This window comes from Mycteria americana, chromosome 7 (assembly GCF_035582795.1).
Source record: "Mycteria americana isolate JAX WOST 10 ecotype Jacksonville Zoo and Gardens chromosome 7, USCA_MyAme_1.0, whole genome shotgun sequence".
In the NCBI taxonomy this organism is placed as follows: domain Eukaryota; kingdom Metazoa; phylum Chordata; class Aves; order Ciconiiformes; family Ciconiidae; genus Mycteria; species Mycteria americana.
In genome coordinates, this window is record NC_134371.1 from 2470865 (window position 1) to 2488945 (window position 18081).

At 53.5% G+C, this 18081-nt stretch overlaps 1 protein-coding gene across 2 annotated transcripts; it reads right to left on the bottom strand.

Moving 5' to 3' along the window:
• Positions 1 to 11677: 11677 nt before the first annotated feature.
• On the bottom strand, positions 11678 to 16606 carry SHOX2 (SHOX homeobox 2). Of its 2 annotated transcripts, none has more exons than XM_075509031.1 (5): positions 16336 to 16606; positions 14831 to 15039; positions 12252 to 12309; positions 12075 to 12163; positions 11678 to 11953 (listed from the first exon to the last, which is right to left on the bottom strand). In XM_075509031.1, the coding sequence occupies exons 1-5, from the start codon at positions 16604 to 16606 to the stop codon at positions 11702 to 11704; spliced, it is 879 nt and encodes a 292-aa protein (XP_075365146.1). In that variant the 3' UTR covers positions 11678 to 11701. The 2 variants fall into 2 exon arrangements, with proteins under 2 accessions (XP_075365146.1, XP_075365145.1); XM_075509030.1 differs by having other exon boundaries at positions 11678 to 12013.
• Between the last annotated feature and the right edge of the window lie 1475 nt (positions 16607 to 18081).

Genomic DNA, 18081 nt, shown 5'->3' on the forward strand with positions numbered 1-18081 from the left:
CTCCCTGCTCCTCTCGTGTTTTCCCTGCAACGCTCTCGCACACGCAGAGACCCAGCGCAGCGTCCAGATCTCTCCCCTGTGCCCGTCATCGCGCCACGAGGACGCTCCCCGCCCACACACTCCTAATCCGTGACTCATCTCGGTTTCTGCCTCCATTTAGGGAATGGCTTCTACTGTTTTGGCCATCTTGCTGCATAAGGAAGCTCAGTTGTTTCCTGTGCCCATCTGCAGTGAGGCTGGGTTATTGCATCCACCACCTTCAATATCACCGGACTCGATGCTGTTAGGGCACAAAGAACATGTAGGTTCCTAGATACAAGATTGCTTTATAGAATGAACTAATTTCGCTGTTGCCTGGAAGTTGTAATTCAGGGGTCAATGGCGGTTTGCTTCAAAGAGGCGTTTTCTGTTTATTTATTTGTCTGATCTAGTCTAGTTTTATGGAGATTCAATACTTTTCACATTAGTCCTTGTGACCACTTGAAAATAAGCAGTATTACAAGCTTGTTGCTTCTCTGCACGAGCTGTAGCTGTATTTAATAATTTTATACATTTTTAATGTGAGTCTGTTCTAAAGCCTGTCCACATTTGATGCCTTCCTTGGTGTCCCAGGGCAAATCGTTGGTAGTATTGAGTACGAGAGTTGCAATGGACATTTGGTCTTAAATTGTTCAATGATAAGAGCAACACTCAGACGCTAGCCAAGAGCCCTAGGCTATAATTTTCTTAGATCTTTTAAGCTAAACAAGGTTGTGCCTACTCAATAGCTGTACAGAAGAAATCAAGGAAAAACGCAATTTGTGGACAATGCATTTCTTCTGTGCACGAACCTGATTTTGTTTTTCATTTACATTTTGCAGCACCTTTTCTGGAAAGCCTGGCTCGCGGCCTTCCTTCCAGCATCCTCCAGGAGACACGGCTGCGTGCTCCTCTCCGGTAGTAAAAACTGCAAAGCCCTGCTTCAGAGGGCTGCGTTTGCACCAAAGATCCACCACAACTCCCCTTGCAAACAGCAAGAGTGTAAGGACGTGAACTTGGACGCCGGGAGCGGGGTGGCTGGAGCTCCCTCAGCCTCTGGCTGCCAGGTCCATTCCCGCCCTGCTCTGACCTTACGGAGAGATGTCCTGGGACCACTATATTCTGGCTGGACAACCTACATTAACAAACAGACCACCTCGCTGTATTTTCCCAATGTTATTGACCGTCCCGGGATGCTTGTCAGTGGACAGGATTTTGCCTCCTACGGACACACAGGGAACAGGTATTTTCCCCAGGTCTCTGAGTGTCCCCAGGGAGCTCACACATCTTCCCAGGAAAATGATGCTGTGAGCAGCAACCCCAGCAGCGGAAGAGAGCAGGCAAGCACCAGCTGCCGCAGGCAGCAGCTTAAGATCTGAGACAGAAGAGTGCTCACCACGGCACTCACCCTCTGTAAAGGCATGGGTTAGCTGGCAAATGCACGCAGATTCTCAGAGCGTCTTATCTGCTTTTCTAGCAAGGAAGAGAATGAGATCTGCAAGGGAGGGGAAGATGATGAGGGAGCAGCAACGCTCGCATGCCTCGGGGAGGGATGGATGGAGAGGGGCTCACCCCTGGGCTGCCCGCCTCCCCTGCAGCCCCCACCTCGACCTCCCCAGCAGCGGCTGCTGGTCCCCCCCACCGGCCTGGGTCCCCCTCTTGCCTTCTCCATCAGCCTCTGCCGAGACGAAGACGCTGGCGCTGCCGTCCCTCCTGCGCACGGGTTGTCAAGGCGCCGGCTCCCGCTTGAAGCGAGAGCCTGTCTCCCTCCAGCAGCAGCCAGGCTGCCTTCTGCTCTTCTCCTGCCGCTCGCCGGGCAGCTGTGAGCAGGAGCGAGGCTCTCAGCAGAAGAGGAGAAAGGGAAAGGATCCCCACGGGCCCCACCCTTGGGTTTTCAAGAGAAGACCCGATGCAGCATGCAGACCCCCCTGGCAAGCCCTGCTGCAGGGCCCTGTGCCTCTCCATGGTGCAGAGCTCTCCGTAAGCCACCGAAGGATGACACGGTGCGTAGAAGGGAACCTTTCCCCTCGCAGGCTCTGAGGGGAGCGTAACCCTGGGGCTACCGTGCAACCGTCGGGCACCCAAACTGCGCTGCTGATCAGCGCAAAACTCCTTCACGTCCCCCTGGCAGAGGCAGCTGAGACAGTCCCGGGGATCTTGAGTGGTTTTTACGTAGCCGATGTGATGTCAGAGGAGCTCAGTCCTTTTCGCGTGGTTTTATTTTGCCTTACTAAACGCCGCTGGTGCCTCTCGCTGTTCTCCAGCCACCCTCAGACCAGGTCGCTTGATTCCCTGCGGCATTTTAAGCGGGCTCGAGGCTGTGGCTGGGAGAAAGGACTGCCAGTGGAGAGAAACGAGGACAAGAAAAAAGATCTCTGGAGGGCTGGGGTGAGGAGCACAGGGAAGGGCTATCAGGAAGAGGCAAAGGATGCCACAGGAACCCATCACACAGACTGCGGGGCAAGAGGAAATGCGGAGCAAGAGACGGACGGTATTTTGGAGGGACGCTGGGATAACGTGAGAGACAGCGGCAAAGAAGAGACGTGGAAGTCAGCATGGAGATGGGAAAATCACATGCGGAACCGGGCAAGAAATTAGGAATGGTTACGTGAGGAACTAGATGGAGATGCTTCATCTGTGTTGCAATTCCTCTCAAGACACCCGGAGACAAGGGGTGGGGAAGATTTCCCGTAAAGTTGTGTTAAGCCCATCCGCTGTTATTTATATGAGCCGGGGGATTTAAAAACTGATCTCATGACTTCAAAACTCACCAAAACTTACCATAACCTTCCTGGCCACCTGCCCGGGCACAGTGATGGCCGAGGAACTTGGAGGATGGTAAATGTGGCTATAGAGTTTTGTGTAGATTTTTTTTAGCTGTTTTTTAGCTTTATTAAGAACTTTGAGGAAATAAGCAACGTGCGGAGAAGAGAATCAGTACTTTTAAAATAAAATGCTCTTTCCCAAGTGGCAGGTGTGCACTGCTGAAGTCAGTAGAAGTACAGGGTATATCCAGCACGCAGGGTCCAGACCTGCAGGAGGAGGACTGCGATTCAGAAATGGGAGCACAGGAATAGTGGTGGTTCTGCCCACAGTCACCCGAGGCAAGAAGAAGCCAGTGCAGATTTGAGGACAGCTTTCAGAATTCCTTTAAGTTTTCCTTAAGTTTTTTCAAATTCAATTCCCTATTTAAATTATGACTATCCCAATTTTATAGCTGTTAAAATATGAAAGGGCAAGCATTTTTAAACATAAACGGTGTTTTTGATTACCAAGGGCAGAACTAAAATTCTTCTTTCTGCTCCAGTTATTATCCCGGCATGCCTGAGCCCCTAACATTAATCTATGTATCTGCAAGCTATTGCTTCAAGTTTTCTGAAATTAGACAAGACCAAATTTACTGTTTCTTTATTGACAACACTCGAAGTACACTGAACCACCACATGTTTCCCTGTGGTAATGAACAATGAGTGTACGAGCACACAGGAAACAGTTAAAAACAAATGCGATTCCTGGATAACGTTAATTTTTATTTTCCCGAAAACTAAGTGGGACACTTAGAAAACTTATGCAAAAGCTTGGAAAAATTTTAAATGTATTCACACTTTAAATAGCCATAAAGATAAATTACTCATAGGAATACATCATACATAACTTAGCCTGACCTTGGACATATCTTGGCTAATAACAATTGTTTTGAAGTATATATGTTCCATTTATAACAGAAGGCTTAATTCATCTTTCTCCAGGAACAGAACCGCGAGCTGACACTCTGTAAATCCTGCCTTTCCATTGTTTAACTGAGAAGTCTCAGTGCAGATGTTATGAAAGAAAGCTCGGAGAGAAAATTCACAGGCATTTCCCCGGCCCATGAAAATAAGTTCTTGATTACAAGCAAAACGAGTCCATTAGAAATTAATCTAAACTAATTACATCTGAACATAAAATAATCTGCGAATCGCAAATGTTTATCTTTCCTTTAGACATATTACTGTGCTTAAATGACTTTTGAAATTCATACAAAATCCTTTACCTAGATAGGAAAAATATTGTAAACTATTTCTGTAATTAAACTGATCACATATGTAAAAACCTTCATCTGCTTCATATTACAAAGCTGTTTGTCAGCAGCGTGAAACAAGGACGAAACCCACTAAGGGTCACATCTTTTCCTGGTGCAATGAGTGTGAGACAGAGCAACCGCTGTTGACACCAGGTAAGAATCCGGTCTTTAAAGCCAACAGATCCTGCCGGGCAATCCTCTCCTGCAGCCTTGCAGTTGCAGCAGCGTAAGAATAACCAAAATCCCACCTGCGGGTACTGGACAAGGAGAAAAATGATCTAAAAAATTACCAGAAACCATATGGATTAGTTAGCATCCCTTTCCACAGTAAGGATGAATGTTGTAGCAATGGTATTTCTTTAAATTAATGGCCGTCCAAGTAATTACGATAATCTAAACCAGATATTTAAAATGTATCAAACCCAGTTAATTAGCCTATTGTTTTCTTTTTCGTATAGGTTCTGTACTGTGGTCTTCACCCAAGCAGAATTTCTGCTGCAGTCAACAAAGTCAGTGGAAATACATATGAATGTTCCTGCACAGGGACAGCAGGGGCATTTACATGTGGTTTCCATTGTCCTGCATTTAACCTCTCAAAGATATTTTGGGGGAATACTGTATTTACATTTTCTTTAAAAAAGAATATGTTTACCTTCTTCCTAAAGATTACCACATGTCAAAACACTTCCAAATCTAAATATTTCATAAAAGAGGACCTGCATAATAAATAATGTATACACATTAAGTAAAGGAATGGCGTAAAAGATGTTCTGAGTATTCACAGCTATTTTGTAACGGGCTCCAGGCACTACCTTGATTTTCAGCAGATTACCAATCTCGGTAAGTGCTAGCCAAGTTTCCGCTGCTTAAATATTTACTCAAAGGACAACTAAGAGATTTGTAAGTGTGTTGTTGTTACTACACAGTTTGCGCACTGCCGTCTTTGCCATGGAATGATGCACGGCCTAAGGGTTAAAGCATCTTCTACGACTCTCCGGCGTGCTGAGAAGGGCGATCGCTTGGTGCCAGCTCTCACCAGAAAAACTATTTTAGTCACTACACTAAAAGGCCCTCCAAGAAAAGTTGTTGTGTCTCTTTCTGGCTGCATTCAAAATTCAGATGCTTTCTAATAACACAGCCAATTCTTCTTTTTCAAACACTCTTTCTAGCATGAGCTGTTCAAATACGGGTTAACTCCACCATCTTGTATAAGCTGCATCTGGTGTTCTCATCATCAGCGACTGGCTGGACATGTTCTCCTCCTGTAAGCAAAAGAAAATAGTAGGTCTAATTTGTTCTTAGGGAAATAGGAAGGCAGCAGTGGCCACCTAACACCGGAGTGACGAAATGTTTCCCCTGTTACAGAGTGCGCGGCGCATGTTAACATCTTGCTGGAGCCTGTGACCCCAGCAGTGAAGGTGCGGTCAAAGGCAGATGACTGGAGAATTAAAATCGTTGGGTTTCGCAGAGTGCAGGAACTATGAAGCCAATATGACCCCACAGCCACGGAGTCCTGAGCCAAATTGCCAGCGTTTACCATTTCGCAGTGATACCACATCACTTTGTGCAGAGCCAGGAAGCCAGAAAGCTTGAGGGATAACGTGGATGCAGGGGACACTGCTGAAGCGTGCATTCAAACCACTGAAGGTCGGATGGAAACAACTGCTGACCAGCTTGTCGACCGGACAGAAGCGGCTGTTGACTAGCTTGTACCTGCTTGCTGCCTTTTCCAGAAGGTGCAGAATCAAGGGTGACATTTTCAAAGAGCAAAACACCGGGGCAACCAGTGCTGGCAGAGAGGAGGAAGCGCAGGCACCCGGCTCCGCAAACTGTTAAGATGTGCTTCCAGGATCGCGGTGGGACTCCCGAGTGAGGAGCGCCGATGTAGATATTAGTCTGCAACACACGGAATGTCAGCCTGAACGGTGATGCCGCTGCATTTTCTTAATGCATTATTAAAACCGTTATCTTTCTTGTCTGAATTAACTTGAGGAAGATATTCATGAAAGATTACGCTACTCTGGCACTGTGTTTTACCAACCTCGGTGGTAAAATCTGTTTTACCAACCACAGGTTTACATCCTCGGTGGTTTCAGGGTGGTGATAAGGTCAAACTGCCCCTTGTTCGGAGCACTGGGCCATGATGAGTGCATTTTGTACCTCCCCATTTCAGAATTCTCTCTCAGAATTTTTCCCTGGCTGATTTTTACCTGTGTAAAAGGAGACTCTTGATATCACATCAGTATGTAATGAACAGCTTGTCTGATGTGCAAAGGCCGTAAAACCTTTGTCGTGAAGGAAAACATTCTCAAACATCTTTCATAGCTGCAGTACTAAAAAGTTTAACACAGAGAAAAGGAGGGGTATGTAGACAGGCTTGCAACACATGACGCAAATCTCCTTTGCATACCTATTTTTTCCCGTTATCTTACAGAAAGGGCTAGCAACTTGGGACCAGGGTGACAGAAAAAGGGACAGCAGAGTCCAAATTACCTATTTTCTGCGAGCACAGAAGTAGGCAGGTTACACAGCGTTAGCTCCTGGAGCAAAGCGGCAGTTTTCCCTTTTTCACTCTTTCAGCTTACCTTCCCTCTCTAGGAGAAGCCAAAGCTCTCATACGAGTGCAAAACATTATTGCTGAAAAAGAGGCCGCCTTCTGCAGCACGGAACAAGAGCCATATGTTGGCACGGCGGCGGTGTGTGCAAAGCACGGGTGACATTACACCCGAAGGAGACAGCAGATCCCTAGCAGCACGGCGGGCAGGAGCGCCCTGCGCTCGCAGCCGATGCCTCCTAGCAGGCAGGCTGCCCGCAGACGGGCGAGACCGCGTTCGGGAGGCCTTTACAGGCACCTGCCAACCGAAAGCAAGAATCAGCCTCAAACCGGGGAGGGGTTGGTCTTGTGCTGCTTGTTTTGTCAAAAGAAGGCACGCTGCTATCACCCCGCCAAGCAAGGTGATGGGCATCGAGGGCTCTGCTGGTTTTTCCCTTAGAAATTTAGCTTTTGCCCGGTCAGTAAAATGAGTAATGACTGGCAAAACTGTATAAATGCATCCTAAAAGCCCAAACCTTAAAGACTCTGCAGCCAGACTAGCAAGATTCATGGTGTAGAGAATTCTGAGAATTTTCTTCATTCACACTAACTTAATTGCCTAAAGAACATCTGGAGAGAAGACCGGCCGCTCACGTAAAGCGTGAGCAGCGACAACTCACTTTTCTGAGAACGCTTATTAGATCCTCCATCAAAGCCAGGGGCAGTTGCAGCTTAAATATAGGAAAGGTTAAAAACGAGCACAATTTTTCCAGTTCCTTTCAGAACTTTGTTGCCCATCTCAAGAATGCAGAAGTGATACAGATCTGCTTCTTTTATTTTTTAAAGGTATACAGTCGATGACCTTGGAGGCGCACTTCACCTGCTGGTACTTCATAGTAAGGATGAACAGGCTCAGAAATTGTGAGAAACTGAAAATTCAAGGGAACAGCCACAAAATTGGACACGTATCAATATTTACTGGGCAGGAGTTAGTACAGTGTGTACTGTTACACAAAACACATTATTTATTCCTTGAGTATTCAGCCGCAGCTCACTCCTAGGACTGCTGTACTCGGCAGGGCACACTGCTCTTGCGCAGAACCATCGGCTGGATGCCACAGAGGCTCAAGTGCTCTTCTGATGCTGCTTGTCTGAAAGGCAAGTTTAAGTGCAGTGGTTAAAAGCTTTGCCTGGAATAAAGCTGAGCTGCTAATGAACAGTATGAGACATATCAATTTTGGGCACGGTATTTAGCACGCTTTCATGCTCTGGACAAAACCAGCGGTTTCTTTCTTTCTCCTTTTAAGTGTTCTTGTACGGAGAACTGAAATCTACGGTAGGAGTTAGCGTGGCGGTGTTTGGAGTTTTCGGTAAGACATCTGGCTGCCATCGCGCTTCGCTGCTCACCTAACATCGTGTTGCTGTAGGGAGCGAACAAAATGTGGAAACTGCTACTTCACCGACTAAGAATCTGCGTAAGTTCCTGCTGCGAACATGCCATCGCTCTGCGAGGACAGAAACAGGTGTTTACTCCTTCCTACATGATTTATTTGATCTCTTCTCTAAATCCCCTTCTCAGGCCAGTACATCTCCACGTAAATCCCATGCTAAAATTTTATCTACAGAAAGCATTTATTGTATGTGCACTGGCTGGCTCATGAAATATCTATAATTAAATTTCATGAAACCTATGGGTTTTTATATAGGTTCAGACACTCTAAGAAATAAAATAGAAACAGAAGAGTTCTGGCCAACTTCTGTCGGCCTATAGACTTATTAGGTACTCTAGTCCAAGGAAACGAGGAATGTAAGTATTCCTGTCCAAAAATATCCCGTTAAGACTATTTTATTTTAATCACAGCTGCGTGAAAAAATACACAGTTCTCTTACACCATCCAATCCTCTTTCCCTGTTACGATGAAAGTACATTTTCATGTTTTTTATTACAATCATCTTGAAGACAGACATGCCGGTATCTGAGCATATTGTAAAGATTTGAAATTCACGTTGCATGTATCCATCGCAGTTTACATTACATACATCAATAACCTGCACGAGACGGTTAGGCAACTGTATTTAAACTAGCTGTGTTTCAAACGGCGGAGGTAAGACGTGGCAAGTTTATCTGGAGAATATTCGAGGCTGTGCTGCGGATGGGAACTGCGGGGCCACAGTGACCGGGCTGCAGCATTAGCTGCTCGCGTACATATTAATTAACTTCTTTATTCGGGGATCAATCGACACCACCGTTAATTTTATTGACTTTATAATTAGCAGCATCTTACTTTTGCTTGAATAAAGCTGGTTTACCTCACATAAAATCTATCATCTTCCGCCCGCTATTAGCATACAAACGTCCGAGCTGAGTCGGCCGTTGCTCCCTGCGGCCCTCTCCGGAGGGCTCCCTTCCCGCGGGGGGACGCCGCCCCTGCCCCGTCCCGCCCCGCGGGGACAGCTCGGGCTCCGGGCCCCCGTCGAGCGGCCGCCCGGCCTGCCCGGGACCCAGCGGCGCGGCCGGCCCCCCCCGCGGCGCGCAGAGGAGCCCTTCCCGGCGGAGAGCGGGCACGGCTCGCCGGAGGCCGCCGCCGCTTCCCCGGCGAGGGGCCCGGCGGGGGCGAGGGGGCGCCGGGGGCTGCGCTTCACCCGCCTCCGCGGCCCGCCAGCTGGCCCGCCCGCGCTCCCCGCAGCCCCGGGGCAGCGCCCGACTTCTTCCCCCGCCCCGCCGCGGCGGGCTCCTTCCCGCAGGCCCTGCCCGGCCGCCGGGGCTGGGCGCGGCGGGCGCCTTCCCCTCACAGGGACCGCCGTGGCGGGCGCCTTCCTTCCCCTCACGGGCATCCCCGTGGCGGGCGCCTTCCCCTCACAGGGACCCCCGTGGCGGGCGCCTTCCTTCCCCTGACAGGGACAGCTGTGGCGGGCGCCTTCCTTCCCCTTACAGGCATCCCCGCGGCGGGCGCCTTCCCCTCACAGGAACCCCTGTGGCGGGCGCGTCTCCTCACAACGGCCGCCTCCGCCCCACCAGCCCCCGGGGCGGGCGCCCTCTCCTCACAGAACCCGCGGAAGAACCGAGGCGTCCCGGCGGGCACGGCGGGGAGGGATGGGGCTGGCGGGCGGCTGCCGGCGGGGAGCGGGGCGCTGCGGCCGCTCCGCCGCGGCACGGCGGGTCCGTGCAGCCCCGGGCGCGGCGGGAGCGGAGCTGTGCCCGGGGCCGGGGCCGGGGCCGCCCCGCCGCGGGGGTGCGGGCTGTGCCCGCTGCTGCCCGGCCGCGGGGGGCGAGGAGGGAGGTGAAATGGCGGGAGGTGCGAATGCTGCACGGTGCAAATTCCCCCTGCTCCTTCCCTGGAAAATATTTCGAGCCGTTACATTTTCCTCGATTTTATTACCTGAGGGAACTTGACAGAACTTGTAAAGACACAATTGCTATGTAACTTCCACCGGTCTATTTTTCTTCAAAAGAAAGCCAAATCGAAACGCCGCGATAAGTTTTGTGAAGCCGAAACTCAGGAAAACTGCTACAAAGCGGTAACAGAAGACGCGCAGAGGCGAGCGGTGCTTCCTCGTCGTGCTGGGCGCTATCGGTTTGTCGCGATATCTACGGAGCAGAAAGAAACGTGCGAGCTCTACAGAAGGTGTAAACACAGAAAAGAAAGAATATCACCCATGATTTAATATTAACAGTACCAGAGGTGACGTGAAACCGTCCACTAAAACGTTACCCTTGTCAGTCAGTAGGTCGCAAAGTGTCTTAAATTCATTACTTGGCACTTATTGAAATTCGTGACGTCGAAAATGGATTTAAAAAGGTGAAGCAAACCTGAGTGAAACAAAATACATCGTACTGACAACAAACGTAATGAAATAACAGCATCTTTTTTCTTTTTTTTTTTTTTTTCCTTTTTTAAATAACTTAAAATACACTAGAAAAAATATGGTCAATATAAATAATTTTGTTTTCATGGAGAACAAATAGATACAAAGCCCGTCCATACCAAAGTTTGCGTAGAAGAGCTTTCCCTCTGTCTTGGCAATAAGCATGAGGGTCTGATGGCAAACTGGGATAACAATCAGCGACTGCAAGGTACCCCAGGTTAAATAGCGATACGACTTTCAAATAATAATAATAATAATAATAATAATAATAGTAAAAAAAATCACAAGATTACGTGAATAGATACACCTTTATGAGATAAAATGCAAATGTTTGACAGTCAACTATCAATTCACAAGTTATAGCCAAAATAAACTTTGTTCGTGTGTATCAACATATTTTACATGTACCCAGTACCTCTTATTGGAATTTGCCGTTGTGTAAAGTGGTGGTTGGGAATTAAATACTCTCTTTTATTAGTATTTTTCTTTTTTTTTTTCCCTTTTGTTTTTGCCCTCAGGACAAGAGAGACCCAGCAAAGGGAGGCACGCTCCGCTCTCCTGATGCTTTCCGCTCCCTTTTATTTCAGAGGTGGGACAGCAAACGACCAACAAAGATTTAAGAGGGGGGAAAGGTAGTGCTTGATCTCCCTCTCTCTTTCTGCTTCCCTCCGAGATTAAAAGAGAAAGAACCCAGCCACGTTTGGTTTGGTTTGGTTTGCCTTTTTTTTTTTTTTCCTACTAAAGATGAGGGTGAAGTGCAAGTGAATCAAAGGACTCCATCAATGAAATTACAAAGACATGCAACCCGGAATGCTGCTGGAGGAAGTATCCCGGACAGTTTCCCATTAGAAATTCGCAGAGAAATCATTGTCTCTTTTTTTTTTTTTTTTTCCTTTTTTCCCCTTTTTTTTTTTTTCCTCTCTTCGTCGTCGTCTTTCTCTCTTCTTTTTGTCGCTATTCCAGACGTGGTTGTTAAACTCAAGTATCTGATGCAACGTGAAAGGAGGCCCGCCTCTCTTATCAAATTTCTTGTATTAAAGTGAACTTCGCAGAAAAAGGTCAGTTTCAAAACCTGTGAACTTCCCAGCTGCGCGTCTAGTTCCTCTAATTCTTTAAATAAGTATATATCTCCCGTCAGTTTCTCCTCTCCCTCGTCTTTTTTTTTTTTCCTTTTTCTTTTTTTCCTTCTTTTTTCCCCCCCTTTTTACTTAAAAAACCGGTCACAGCCCCAGGGCGGCGGCGTGTTTCTTGGCCTTCAGGCGGAGGTCGGCGATGCTGGAGTTCTTGCTGGTGGTCTTGGCGGCGGCGGCGGCGGCCACCACGGAGGCGGCGGAGGCGGACTCGGCCAGGGTGGCCAGCGGTAGCCCGAAGGGGGGAGCGGGGAACATCATGTAGGGTGCGTGGGCCAGGTGCGGGTGGAGGTGGTGATGGGCGTGGGCCACGGCGCTGTCCAGCTGCAGCTGCGCCTGAACCTGCCGGGAGAAGGGCGGTGCGTGGCAGCGACCCACCCGCGCCCGGCGGTCACGCGTGTCCTCTGGGGGGGGTGGGGGTGTCCCCCCCCACCCGCCCACCCGCGCCCCGCCGCCCACTTGCCTGCTGGAAGGGCATCCGCAGCGCGCCCACGTTCACGTAAGGGGCCACCCGGCAGGCTTCGAACTGGCTGGCGGCGCCGATCAGCACCCCTGCGGGAGGCAGCGGCAAGGCCGTCAGCGTGGGGCAGCCCCCCCACCCCCCCCCGCGTGTCCGACCCACCCGCGGCACTCCAAGTACCTTTGTGGAGTTGGTTTTCTTGTTTTCGGCATTTGGCTCTTCTATTCTGGAACCAGACCTGCGGGGAGAAGGGGGGGGGGGGGACAGACAGACAGATAGACAGACACACACAGAGAGGGGACACGGGCGTCACGGCCGCGCTGCCACACCGCCGCGGGGAAGCCGCGAAGAGCCAAAAAAAAAAAAATTAAAAAAAAAAAAACCAAAAACAATAAATCCACCGAGAATAAAAAACCCGGCAGACAAAGAAACGCGGCTGCGGCAGGGGCTGGGCTCCCTCCTCCCGGGCGGCCCCCGCTCCTCAGCTCCGAAACGCAAAACGTAAGGGGGAAAAAAAAGAAGGGGGAAAAAAAAGAAAGGAAAAAAAAGAGTCAAAAGATAGAGAAAATGGGCATTCGCCGAGCGCTGGCTCCGGGGAAAGGACTCGCCGAGCCCCGGCTTCGTCCTCCCACATGGGGGTCCCGAAAGACCGAAATCGCCCCCCGCTATCCCATACTAACTGGCGATAATGGGTCTGGGTGTTCGCAGCGTCAGGCCTGAGAAGATCGTGCCCATTAATAAGTAAATTAATTAGCTTTATCTTCAAGAAACACTAAACACCGAAGAGTTTAACGCCTCACTTTTTTTTTTTTTTTTTTTTTTTTGGGTGGGGTAATTACTGTCATAAAAGCTTCGCCACAAAGAAGTTTAGGATTTCTCTGTTCCTCTGTGCAGTGGAGTGTAGCACAGGAGCGGAATAATTGTCTCATTATCATGATAATCTAATTTGCTTCCACAGCAAAGGCTGCTCGTTAGACAAGAAGATACTTTTACTATTGGAAATGGAATCGTTGAAATAAATTTCCAGAATAAAGTTCTGCTCGCTTAGAGAAGAAGAGGGGAGGGAGGGAAGGAGGGAGAGCGCGGCTTAAAACATCCCTGTTTAAAGACAGACCTCTGCACCGCATCTCAGAAGCCACATCCACCAAGCAAGCCTTTCCCCCGCGGCCAAAACAACAACAACAACAAAAAAAATGTCTTTTTTGAGGTCTTACTTGAAGAGACAAATATAAATGTGAATTTCCCCCGCCCTGTCATTTACTTCAGCCAAGGAAAATCTGCCCAACAGCCACGTTCGCCCTCAGCCTCCCGCGGAAACGCACATTCCGTAATTTACACATTAGTACAGATGCGAGGCAAAAAAAAAAAAAAATTATTGCAAAGCGTTTTCCGGAAGGATTTAAAGGGTTTAATCTATGTAAATCTCCAAAAGTTATTATGCACCCCGCCATTTGCCATCACGGGAGCGCGGATTACGCGCCGCCGCGCTCTTTGTCGAGAGAAGAGCCAGCAGAAGGAAGCACCTCCCTTCCACAGCCTTCACAGCCAAGTTGAAGCCCAGCAACTTTATTTTCTTTGGTTTCCTTCACATTTGCTGGGTGTAAAACAGGCGGCCGCCTCGGCGGAAAAAAGAGCGAGCGGGAAAATGAAGGGGGTTTGGGTTTTTTTGTGCGTGTGTGTGTCAGGCTGCGAGGACAAAAGCTGCTTCTTAGGGCTTTTAGGCTCGACGGGACCGCTCTGTGTCCGTCCTGACCCTGCCAGAAGCTGCAGGGCAGCCCGGGGAGGGCTCTGCACCCAGGTCGGTGCAGATGGCGGCCTGCGAGCCCAGGGATGGAGGGGGGGTATCTGTTACAGCGAGGCTTCCCAGCAGCTGCAGAGGTTAGGGGCCTGAATCTGCTCCATGTGTTCAAACAAATCACCACCATCATTTTTTCTCTTCATTTATTGTTAGAACGGAAATACACCGGAGCAGCTACATTTGCTCTCCTTTGAGGAGTTACCTTCCTCCCCAGCCGGGCAAAGCCCGGACCCTTCCTCACTCTTCATCTCATCCCGACAAAACTCGCAGAAATCAGCCCAAGGAACCGATTTGGCAAAAACTTTGGGAGGGCAGCCCGAGGTTACAGGCGCAGGTTAAAGCAAAGGAAGCTGTGGCTTCTCGGTACGGGAGAACGCTTAAAATAGCCTGGTTTTATTCCCGACTTTTGTTATTTCGTAAATCTGAACAAAGCCGGTCCGTGCACTTCGCTCAAGATTTAACAACTACGACGAGAAACGGACTGTAATTTTCTTTTTTCTTTTTCTTTTCTTTTTTTTTCCCCCCCTTTTTTTTCCACCTAGCAGTTCCTAATTTAGTTTATGGTCACTACATCTATCAAGTTAATGGGTACGTCCGCCCGGTAAGCCCTGCGCCCGGAGCAGCCCGGAGAGGGACCGCAGCCCACGCCGACAGAACCGCCGCTGTGGCTCTTGCCGAGGCAGAGACGAAATAAAGGCAGAGATGAAAGAAAACGCGACAGAGCGAGGGGCCGGGGACTTGCGAGGAGTCCAAACCACAAGAAAGCCCGGGGAGGCGATTTTACAGATTTGCTGGGTGCAGTTCGGCGCGGGGAGCCCCCCTCCTCGCTCTGACAGCCTGTGTCAGCGGCGGCGGGGACGGGGCACGGCCGGCTTTTACTGGGCTGGCCCCTTCCACCGTGCACGCACACCCACGCACACCGGCACCCACGCATCCCCGCAGCCGGCCACGGCTTGGCTACCTGCACCCTGGCCTCGGACAGCCCCAGCCGCTGGCTCAGCTCCTCCCGCATGAAGGCGTCCGGGTAGTGGGTCTCGTCGAAAAGCCTTTCCAGCTCGTTCAGCTGCTCCAGGGTGAAATTCGTCCGGCTCCTCCTCTGCTTGATTTTCGTCTGCCCTTCGTCTTCCATTGCTTTCGCATCCTCCTTGCGGTCCTTCAGCTCTGGGGAGACTGGGCACGACACAGGCAGTCAGACAGGCGGGGCGGCCGGACGGGGGACCGCGGGGCTGGGGGGGGCCGCCCAGGGTGCCAGCGCCGGGCGGGGGGCAGCCGGGACGCCGGAGCTCGTCCCCCCGCCCGCCGCTCCCCGCCGCGACGCGGGCGCCCGCAGCGCCGGGCAGCCGGGGGGAAGCGGGCGGGAGCCCCCCGGGGCCGGGGCAGCCGGCAGCGGGGCCTGTGCGCCCGGGCCGCGCTAGGCCCGCCTCGGCCGCTGCCTTTCCGGGCCCCGCCGCTCGGCTCCGGTAACCGCTGGCCGCCGGCGGCGGGGAGCGGGGCCCGGCGGGCCCGCAGCGAGCCCGGCGCCCCGGCCCGCGGGACGGCTCCAGCCCCGCTGCCCGCCCGGGGGAAGCGCAGCAACAGGTCCCCGGCGCGCTCCGCCGGCCAGCGCGGCCCCTCCGCGCCCGCGCCCGAGCCCGCTGCCTCCCGCGGATGTTGTTTTCGTTGTTTAATTTTCTGCCAGAGACGCGCCCCGGGCCGGACCGCGGCCGAGGCTCCCTGCGCGGAGCCCCGCGGGACCTGCGCGCCCCGGGGCTGCCCCCGCGCCCCGCTGCTTAGCGCCCGTGCGGTCGTCGGCCCCTGCCAGGGATGCTCCGGCCGCGCCGCGCTCCGCCGGGAACGCTCGTCCGAACAAAAGGGCGGCAGCCATCCGCGGGTCCCCGCGCAGCGACGGGGACGGACCCTGCCCCGCCGGCGCGGCCCGGCTGCCTTCCCGCAGCCGCCGAGAGCGGGAGGCGGCCCCGGTACGGGCGGCGCGGCCATCGCCCCGGCGCGGAAGACAGGCGGAAGAACCGCGGGGCGTTTGTGCAGGAAGCCGCCCGGCGCGGGGCCGGGGACGAGCGGCGGCAGCGCGGTCCGGCCCCACGCGCGTCCGCGGCCGCGCAGCCCGCGCTGCCGAGACCCGCGGGAGAACGAACGGGCCCGCGTGTGGGGGCTTTCGTTGGCAGCGCGGCTTCCCGTGGGATGCTAACCAGGAACAGACCGTGTTGCGGGCAAGTTAAACGCTTCTTTAAATATTTTAATATAAACTTCGAGGCTGGCCGCGTATCTCCCGTGGTCGGGAGGACACGGAAAGCCGCCCGCTAACGCCTGCCGCCGCCGAGCCCCTTCCACCCGCGGCCGCGGTCCGCCTCGCCCGGTGCGCGGCCATCGCCCGCTCCCGCCTCCGTTCCGCGCGTACCGACCCCGACGGGGGGCAGGGGGGGAAGGCAGGGGAAGGAGAGGAGGGGGAGCCGCCGGTGCCGCCGTTACCGTCGCTGAGCTTGGGGGTGGCCGCCTCGGCGGCTCTCTCGGCGGCGGCGGCGGCGTCGGGCTCCCGCGGCGGGGACCGCCCGCCGCCCGCCCGCGCCGCGGGGCTGCCCGCCTCGTCGCGGCCCGGTTCCGCCGCGGTTCCGCCGGTCTCCCGCGGTCCGCCGCCGCGCAGGGGCCCGCTCTCCAGCACCTCGCGGTAGGTGATGAGCTCCTTCTTCTCCTTCGCTTTGGGGTCAAACGACTTGGAGACAAACGCCGTCAGCTCCTCCATGGCCGCGGCTCAGGGGCGCGCTGCCCCGGCTCCCCGGGCGGGCATCCACGGGGCGGGGTGGCGGCGGCGCCCCGGGCCGTGCCGAGCCGAGCCGAGCCGAGCCGTGCCGTGCCGTGCCGCCCGACGTGCAGGGCTCTCGGGGTCTGATAGCGAGGCGCGATTGAAGTGGCACTATTTATACTTTGCAAAGCCTGCCCCTTGTTCCCGGCGAATTACCTCCCCTCGGAGCTCTGAATGGACCCCTTCTCCGCCGCCCGGCCGCGCCGCCCGCCGCGGGGCACTGCGGCCAGGGCCCCGCCGACCCGCCCGCCCGCCGCCCGCCGCGCGCTGCGCCCTAATTAATTTAATTAGGCGCGGGCCCGTGCGCGAGGTCCCGGGCGAGCGCGGCGCGGGAGAGGGGCCGAGCCGCGGGGGAGTGGCCAAGGCGGGAGGCGGGGGGCGGGGGGGGGGGGGGCGCGCAGGCTCCGCGCCCGCGTACCGCCCCGCGGGGGTCGGGTCGGGGCGAGGGGCGGCCCCGGCGGGGAGTGCGGGGGTGCGCGGGGCAAGGGGCGCTTCCCCGCCGGGAGCCGGCCCGGTCCGCGGAGCCGTGGAAGCGTGGAAGCGTCGCCGGGCGAGCAGCGGGGGAGCCGGCAAAGTTCCTCCGTGGACGCCCAAATCCGCCACGTAAATTACCGGCTAATTGGCGGTGACAACTACGGCCGTATCATTAACGTTTTCTCGTACGGCGAATTGAGGCATCAGATTAGAGCGACTTACGCTCTTTATTGCTAATATTGTTTTTCCTTTGTTGCTTAAATCCCATTAAGAGAGTACTTTCGTGGGCCGAAGTCGTCTCTTTTACACCTTCGCGAGAATGCTAATAAATTATTCAAAATTGTTTAACTCTTGCTTGTGTATTGATTTTTCATTTGACCTTTGGAAAGATGACTTTACATAAAAGAGCGTTTATTTACTCGAGCAGGTACCGTATCGAGGATGCAATTAGCATTTCTTCAGATCCAATTATACACGCCTCGGCCGCGATAGGCAAGGATCTGCTCCCACTCCGTTTCAGGCGGCAGAGCGGGTCGAGCCGCCGGTGAACCGGTCCCGCTTCTCCCCGCCCCGCCCCGCCCCGGGTGGCATTTGCGGTACCGGGGGGATCGGACCCCGGGGTCCCGACGGGAACAGACCGGCTGCCGGCGGGGAAGATGATCGTCAGCGGCTCCTCCGTCCTTATCTTTCGTTTATCCTCACGCAACACTTGGCAGCTCCCGTGGCGGGGAGCGTGCGCTCGGCAACTCGCGTTAAACTACCCACGTTTCGTCAAAAGACAGAATTCAGCGCAGGCATTACATCGCTTCGGTGCTTTTCTCGCCGTTGCCCGGCGGAGGCTGAGCTCGGCCCGGCCTGGCGGGTCGCGGCCCGGGACGTGCCCCCCCCCCCCCCCCCTTCCCTCCGCGGCTGGGGCGCTCCCGTTCCCGGGGCTCGGCCCG